This window comes from Cebus imitator, unplaced genomic scaffold (genome assembly GCF_001604975.1).
Source record: "Cebus imitator isolate Cc_AM_T3 unplaced genomic scaffold, Cebus_imitator-1.0 Scaffold24, whole genome shotgun sequence".
NCBI classification, from domain to species: Eukaryota; Metazoa; Chordata; class Mammalia; order Primates; family Cebidae; genus Cebus; species Cebus imitator.
Genome location: NW_016107339.1, coordinates 1,226,721 through 1,235,648, shown reverse-complemented (window position 1 = coordinate 1,235,648; position 8,928 = coordinate 1,226,721). Strand labels below are relative to the sequence as shown.

The 8,928-nt window shown below is 40.1% G+C and overlaps 1 protein-coding gene across 1 annotated transcript; it reads left to right on the top strand.

Annotated features, from left to right (window-relative positions):
• Positions 1–1,294: 1,294 nt before the first annotated feature.
• On the top strand, positions 1,295–2,041 carry LOC108299924 (eukaryotic translation initiation factor 3 subunit F-like). The gene has a single exon (XM_037736226.1). It carries the CDS (start codon positions 1,453–1,455, stop codon positions 1,894–1,896), a length of 444 nt encoding a protein of 147 aa, XP_037592154.1. The 5' UTR covers positions 1,295–1,452; the 3' UTR covers positions 1,897–2,041.
• Positions 2,042–8,928: the final 6,887 nt, after the last annotated feature.

Here is an 8,928-nt window from a genome sequence, read left to right as displayed (position 1 = left end):
CTTGAGTTAATTTCTGTATAAGGTGTAAGGAAGGAGTCCTGTTTCTATTTTCTGCATATGGCTAGCCAGTTTTCCAAACACCATTTATTACAAAAAGAATCTTTTCCTCTGTTGCTTGTTTTTGGCAGGTTTGTTGAAGATCAGATGGTTCTAGTTGTGTGGTATTCTGTTCCATTGGTCTATATATCTGTCTTGGTACCAGTATCATACTGTTTTGGTTATGGTAGCCTTATAGTATAGTTTAAAGTCAGGTAGCCTGATGCCTTCAGTTTTGTTCTTTTTGCTTAGGACTATCTTAGCTATATGGGCTTTTTGGTTCCATATGAAATTTAAAGTAGTTTTTTTCTAATTCTGCAAGGAAAGTCAATGGTAGCTTGATATGAATAGCATTGAATCTATAAATTACTTTAGGCAGTATGGCCATTTTCATGATATAGATTCTTCCTATCCATGATCATGGAATGTTTTTCCATTTGTTTGTGTCCTCTCTTATTTCCTTGAGCAGTGATTTGTAGTTCTCCTTGAAGAGGTCCTTCATGTCCCTTGTCAGTTGTATTCTTAGGTATTTTATTCTCTTTGTATACCAATGTTCACACAAGCAGTGTTCACAATAGGCAAAAGATGAAAAGAACCCAAATGTCTATCAACTGATCAAAAGATAAACAAAATGTGGACACTATCAAGAAAGTGAAAAACAACCTACAAAATGGGAGATGATATTTATACTTCTTTTTAAATGTTTATAATGAATTTTTAAAATGTAATCTGTATTGGTTTAACTACAAAATTAATATTTGCTCATTAAAATTTTAGAAGTTTATAACCCACCAAAAGGGAATCCAATAGCAACTTCCTACCAGAAAGCCACTCTTAACAATTTGGGACAATATTCAGAGAAATAACATTTTTACAAAAAATTTAAACCTTAAACACTGCTTTACAACTTGTTTTTTTCCCCTTAATGTATATCAAGGCCACATTTGTGTCAGTAAACAAATCTAATTTTTAAATTGATATTTAGTATTATACTTTATGAATTTCAAATCACTTACTGCTCTCTATGAATGCACACTGGGGTTGTTTCCAATGAACTCGCCCCCAAGAAAAATGCATGTACACATGTACACAAGTACAGTGCTGATTCAGGATGAGAGTGGCGATATCTCGAATGAGATTCCAGTCTCTCAGGATGTCATCCCTAGTGGTAAACTGGGAGGTCACAGTGAAACGGATGATTAACTTGTCCTGGATAGTGGCCGGGATGAGGAAGAGACGGACTCTCAACTTTTTTAGGAACTGCATAAAAAAGTTTCTCCAAATGAGCTCATCCTGGGCTGATACGCTACAGGCCATGACATCACAGAGCACTCTGTGCTGATCCATGAGTACTACAGCCGGGAGGCCCCCAACCCCATCCACCTCACTGTGGACACAAGTCTCCAGAACGGCCGCATGAGCATCAAAGCCTGTGTCAGCACTTTAATGGATGTCCCCTGGAGGACCATGAGAGTGATGCTCACAACTCTGAAAGTGAAATATGCATACTATGACACTGAACGAATTGGAGTTGACCTGATTATGAAGACCTGCTTTAGCCCCAAACGAGTGATTGGACTCTCAAGTGACTTGCAGCAAGTAGGAGGGGCATCAGCTCGCATCCGGGATGCCCTGAGCACGATGTTGCTGCACGCAGAGGATGTACTGTCTGGAAAGGTGTCAGCTGACAATACTGTGGGCCGATTCCTGATGAGCCTGGTTAACCAAGTACCCAAAATAGTTCCTGATGACTTTGAGACCATGCTCAACAGCAACATCAATGACCTGCTGATGGTGACCTACCTGGCCAACTTCACGCAGTCACAGATTGCCCTCAATGAGAAACTTGTAAACCTGTGAACGGGCCCCAGGCAGTATACCTGCTGGTCTGGGTCTCAACCCCAGGACCCAGAAGTGAAGGAGAAATGGGTTTTTTGTGGTCTTGAGTCACACTGAGGCAGTCAACTGCCTGTGACTCTAATAAACATAGCCTACCTTTTGTAAAAAAAAAAATATATATATATATATATATATATATATAGGCATCCTTCATACGTAATTTTGATTAAAGTTACACATGAATAAAAGAGCAAAACTTGTAGATGTCTTTTCAAGTACTTCCGTGGATATCTGCTGTTTTGACCTGCACAATTAATCCTTTCATCTTCTTCTAACACATCCGATTTTCCTTCAGAGAATTGCCTCCCCTATTCCATGCAGTTCTTAATGGGGCTGCAAATCAGAGTATCCTGCTACTCTGGCCATAGCAATTAGTGCAATGCGAGAGCCTGTGACCCAACTGGAGTAATCAAATCCCTTCTCTGGGATTTAACATACACATCCAAGGAAAGAAAAGCTCTTTCTTTACTTGGAGATGGTTCCTGGAAACATAGGAGCCCAGAGCTCTGTAGCAGACTATCACTTCCTTAATGCCTATTGGGATCCTGATCATAAAAAAATAAAATAAAATAGGTAAGAATGAGACTACTGCACAGAGAAAAATTGATATGACAAAGAATGAGTCAATGACATTCACGTTACTGAATCCAGTCCTATCTGAAGCAGTGTCCACCCCTAGGCTTTCCGGTTACTATATATAACAAATTCTCTTTTCTGGAGTTGGGTTCCATCTTTTACATAGTAGTCCCCTCTTATCTGTGTGGTTTTCCTTTCTGCGGTTCCAGTTACCCATGTTCAGTAGCGGTCTGAAAACAGGTGAGTACACTGCAGTAAGATATTTTGAAAGAGAGAGAAAGCACATTCACATAACTTTTATTGTAGTATTTTGTTTTAATTGTTCGATTTTATTACTAGTTATTGTTGTTAACCTCTTACTGTGCCTAATTTATAAATTAAACTTTATCATAGACATATATGTATAGGAAAAAAACAATATATATATTAAATTTGATACTACCTTTGGTTACAGGCGTCCGTTGGGAGTCTTGAAATGTATTCCCTGTGAACAAGCGGGGACCACCCCAATGGAAAGCCTCACTAGTCATTACATTATGCAGCATCTTTTTACATCTGATGTCAGACTAGAGGTCTTGATGTGGCAGATTTCTAGCTGGCACTATAAGAGAAAGGCCCCAGGTACTCACATACATGCAGTCAGCACAACCCACACAATCCCTAAGTACCCAGTGGCTATTTGTCTGTACTGGCTCCCTGGTTTCCTAGCAACCAAGCTCCTTTCTTCCTCACACACTCACACCTTTTGTGACATCACCTTCTCAAGGCTGCCCTTAATGTGTATGTTTGGGAAGTAGAAAAGGAAAAGGCAAGAAAATACTCACAATATAATTTGCTCCAGGACTGGAGACTTGAAACAATATGCTAGAGGTGGCCTAGCTTACAGATCCAGAAAATTCAGTGGCAGACTGAAAATAGCAAGAAGATGGGGACAGTAGCTTGGGCCTGTAATCCCAGCTACTCAGGAGGCCAAGGTGGGAGGATTGCTTGAGGTCAAAAGTTTAAGACCAGCCAAGAAGCACAGCAAGATCCTGCCTCTAAAATAAAAAAAAAAAAAAGCTGGTCATGGTGGTATGTACCTGTAGTCCCAGCTACTTAGGAGGTTGAGGTTGGAGGATTGCTTGAGCCTAGGAGTTCCAGGGTGCAGTAAGCCATGATTGCACAATTGCACTCCAGCCTGGGTGACAGACAGAGACCCTGTTTCTAAATAAATAATCAGTTAAATAAAGTAAGAGATTTTGCTTTGGTGTTAAAATTCTTGCTTGCTTATTATACCTAATTACTTTTGTAAAAATAGTAGTACCTGTATTACTCAGTTTGGGCTGCCATAACTAAATACTATAGGTTTTTGGCTTAAGCCACAGAAATTTATTTATGCACACTTCCGGAGGATAGAAGCGCAAGGTCAAGGTTCTGGTCAATTTGGCTTCTGGTGAGGTCTTTCTTCCTGGCTTGCAGATGACCACCTTCTCACTATGCCCTCACATCACCTTTCTCCCATGTGTGCAGGGAACAGAGGGTGCACCAGCCAAGGATCTTTCCTCCCCTTCTTACAAGGTCACAATCGCACCATGAGGGCCCCACCCTCATGACTTCATGTAACCCTAATTATCTCCTAAAGTCCCATCTCTAAATATCACATTGGGAATTAGGGCTTTAGCATATAAATTTGGGGTGGGGGTACACAAACATTCAGGTAACAACAATACCTGAATATTAATAAAAGATTTTTCTTATTTGTAATTCACATGATACTCACAACAGTGACGTGATAGGACAGGTTACATTAATAAAATTTTACATAATCAAAAAGTTAAGGGACACAGTCAGAAGACCAGAACTGCATTCCTCCCATTTGTGGACTAATTCATATTGTCTTCTGATCCCAAAGGTTTTTGATAATTTTCTCAGTCACGAGCCATGTCGTATTAGGCACAGCAATTCTAGAACTACGGTTTATTTGCTACTTTTTTTTTTTTTTTGGCAGCACACAAGGCCCTTTCCCTTGGTATTAGTTTTAATACTGCATTATATAGGTATCAGTTAATAAACAGCTGTTGTCATGAGCATAGCTACATAGGGTGCAAGACTTTACAAGAGGAGAGCAGTAGAATGAAGTGTTAAAACTAATTTTATTTTCATTTAGTGTTTTTGGATGCACTGGCAGCTCTGTCCTTCCAGAGGCTGTCCAGAGTCTGCATGGCCCTTGACCCCAGGTTTTTTCTCTCACCGACCACATCAATCCATCTCCAGGAGTCTACTTCCTAATAGAACGGGAACTCGCTGCATGCCATCTTCTCTATCTTCTCTATCACCAACATCTGTGACAAAATCTCAGTTGGTTTTTCTGTTTCTTCTCCTCTAGGGTTGCCAAATAAAATGCTGGACACTCAGTTAAACTTGAATTTAAGACAAACTAATGGACAGGTTTTATATATCTATATATAGATATATAGATATACACACACACACACACACACACACACACACACACATATATATATATATATATATATATATATATATATATATATATATATATATAAACTGGGCACCCAGTGTGTGTGTGTGTGTGTGTGTGTGTGTAAATATAGATAAACAATGGACAGGTTTTATATATATATATATTTATAAATTTATATAAATATATGTATTTATATAATAATATATATTATATATATATAAATATATATATAAATATTTAAAGATAAATATCGGAATCAAACTACAGGTCTTAGTTATAAGTCATTGTTCTCATAGTCTTATTATTAGTAATGAAGCTGATATTTTTACCTCCATCTCTTTGACTCCTATGTCTGTCTCAGCTGTTTCTAAGTTAAGATAAGGGGAAGAGGAACATGTTAATTATTAACTTCCTAAACTCTCAGTAGCATTCACTACAATTTGTATTTATATGTTCATTTATGTTTGTTTAGTGGTTTATTTAATGTGTGGGGACCATGCTTGTTTTACTCACTGTTGCATTCCCAAATGTCTATTACAGTAGAAGGTGTAGGTTTTATCTTTTTATATCAGGATGGTTGAATAAATAAATAAATGGTAGCTTGTTGCCTACCACAGTCCTGCCACCCACACCACTCTGAGCATACATACAGCCTAGGACCGGGATGGGAGCTGAGTCCTGACTGTGATCACCTGGCAATAGCTGTTTGGTGCTCTGCGCTGAGAAGCACGCTGAGGCTGTGTCCAGCCTCATCATAAAATTGCACCATGATCAATTCTTCATGTCTGCTACACATGCCAGAGTGGGCAATGCGGGACAGCGTGCATAGATTTGCCCTTCTTGGCTTAGAAACATCTGGGGCCATATTGTTTCCCATCAGATGTACTCACTTGGAGCAATGTCAGTCTAGATGGGATTTCAGCTGCTGTTCTCTTCTGGACACTGATTTGGATATCTGGTGACTTCCTGCTGAGCCCATCCTACAGCTGAGTGAGTCTTGCAAATGCAGTCCCCGTTCACTTCCTCCTAGCTTCCTCCCCTTTCTTACTGGGTCCAATGGAGGCCCAGCAGGCAGCATTCACATAAATTATGAGAAATTATGTCACAGCCCATAAACTTCACCATGGTGAAAGGAAACAGGGTATACACTGGCTTCAGTTGAGGCAAATTGAAAGGAAGACCTCTCATGAGACAGTCAATTCAGCTGTAATTCAGACTCTCTTCTAACACTAGGAGTTCTGCCTAAGGGAAGTGTCCTTGGAGTGACCCCAGTCCTGAAGCTGTGGATCTTCTGGCTCATATGGTCTTGCTTTAGTTTTTGAGATTATTTTTGTGTGTTTGTCTTTAGGGGAGTATGATCTTTTCCAGTTGGTGTTCTAAGTACTCCTCTTTGTATATAGCTGCCGTTCTCCATGGTCACTCTATCCTCCATCTCCTCAGTCAGCCTCATCTCTTCTCTCACACAGCTTACTCCCACACCATGGTTAGGTTTTAATCATCAACCTCACCTCATGTCTCCTCTTTCTGTCTTTCTCTTTGATTTCCCTTCCCAAACTCTATGGTCCTTTGCATTTCTGATCCTGGTTATTGCCTGTCCCAGCCAAAGATTCTTTAGCCCATTCTCAACCCTGGCTGCACATTAGAAATCACTTTGAAAATCTAATGCTCAGGTGGCACCCAGAACAATTAAATCAGAATCTCTGAGGATGCAACCTGAGCATCAGTACTTTTTAAATCTCCTTAGGTGATGACAAGGTGCAGGCAAAGATGAAAACAACAGCTCCAGCCCAGCATGGATATTTACAAAGCACCATTCAAGATTTTTTGAACTATATATATTAAAAGCACCCTTCACCTACTGACCTTCGTTAGTCATTGAGGAGATTTTAGAATTGAATGAATGGGGGACCTCAGAGGCATCTAGCACTTGATAGAACAGGAGACCTGCAAGAGGCTCACAGCAATTGAAAAAAAAAAAAAAAGATTCTGTCATCTAACAAGTTTGTATAGTACTTCATTCTATATACACTTTCAGAGATTTACAAAGCAAATTAACTTCAAGGTTCTGACAAATGCAGCAGGAGAAAAGCAAGACAGCAGAAATTCATTTAACTTGACCTCTAGATTTCCCAAATTTGTTTAAAGACACCTATTAAAGCCTCAGGGAACTGACTTGTAAAACTCTCGTAGTCCAACTTTTTCATCTTAATATTTACACAGATCCATTTGTGATTAATATTTGCATGATTAAGGACTGAATTTCATTTTCCTTTAAATATCCAGTACTTCCTCCCCACCTGTGGTGCGTTTCTGCATTCCTTCACATAAGACATGATCATTCTGGTTCAAAGATGCTAAAATGGCAGTGTTAATAACAATTGTTGGTTGACTATTAATCAGATATTGGGTAAAATACTTTAAATGTTATAGTTGATTTATGAATTCACTCTAGAGTAGCATCTTGTGCATATTGAACCGGAGTATATGCAACTGTGGAATAACAAGAACAATAATAATAATACCTAAATGTTCTATAGCATTTAGCATGAGTCAGACACATGGGCTTTACCTTTATTAACTCACGTATTTTTCACAATAACCTCTATGAGGTTGGTTGCATTATTATCCTCATTTCACAGATGGGAAACTGAGTCACAGAGAGGTTAAGTAAGTTACCTAAGGTCACAGCACAAGCTAGTCAGTGATGGAGCAGGCTTTCAAATCCAGGAGTCTGTTTCCAGTGGACAGACTCTTTGTTTTTTGTTTTTGTTGTTTTGAGATGGAGTCTCGCCCTGTCTCCAGGCTGGAGTGCAGTGGCACAATCTTGGCTCACTGCCACCTCCAACTCCCTGGTTCAAGTGATTCTCCTGTCTCAGCCTCCTGAGTAACTGGGACTACAGGTACGTACCACCATGCCTAGGTAATTTTTTGTATTTTTAGTAGAGACAGGGTTTTACCATGTTGACCAGGATGGACCCAGTCTCCTGACATCGTGATCCACCCGCCTCGGCCTCCCAAAGTGCTGGGATTACAGGCATGAACCATAGCGCCAGACTCCAGTGGTCAGACTCTTAACCACTCCTCTACACGATATGCTTCATAGCACATGGACAACTACGCAAATAGTGAGGCCATTTCTACCCACCAGTTGATTTAATGAACTTGAGGTGGGGGTTCCATGTTTCTCTCAGAGTAAAAGTATCTTCCTGCATTGAGTGTGATCCCTTTGTTTAAAGATCCTACTGTTTAAATGCTACAACCCCTAATACCAGCTAGTTCACCTGCTGAAAGAAAGATCTCTTCCAATGTTGTGGTAGGAATGACAGTGTGTGAGCTTCTAAAAGAAGTGTAGGCTTCCAGCAGTCTGGCCTCCAACACAACAAAATCCTAAGGGACTGTTCAGGGCACTTTTAACTATATTCAATTTTCACCTTAATCTCAATTACCACTTGAGGTGTGCAGGGTGCTGAGTACTTGCCGATGAGACATAAATAAAAGTCTGCTGGGGGACTCCTGGGAAAGCCATGACTTTCCTTATAAAGGGAAACAAGTACAGCTTTAGCCAGACCTTTCTCTCTTTGCCTCGAATGCAGGTATGATGGATGGAGCATTGGAGCAACCATGAGAGAAAATAACTGAGACGTGAAGAAAACAATCAAGATGCTGTCCCTGACATCATTGAGCAGTCAGCAACTGCCCACTGCCAAACCTACTGCCATGTGAAAAACAAAGACCTCAAAATCTTTAAGTTTCCGGGATCATGTTTTTTGTGGTTTTTTTGTTTGTGTTTTAGGTGGGGTCTCACTCTATCGCCCTGGCTGGAATGCAGTGGTGTGATCTTGGCTCACTGCAGCCTCAATCTCCTGGGCCTAAGTATTTCTCCTGCCTCAGCCTCCCCAGTAGCTGGGACCACAGGTATGCTCCACCACACCCATCTAATTTTTGTATTTTTT

Coding starts and splice junctions, on each gene's coding strand:
- LOC108299924 (XM_037736226.1), top strand. CDS start 1,453: ATGAGCATCAAAGCCTGTGTCAGCACTTTAATGGATGTCCCCTGGAGG.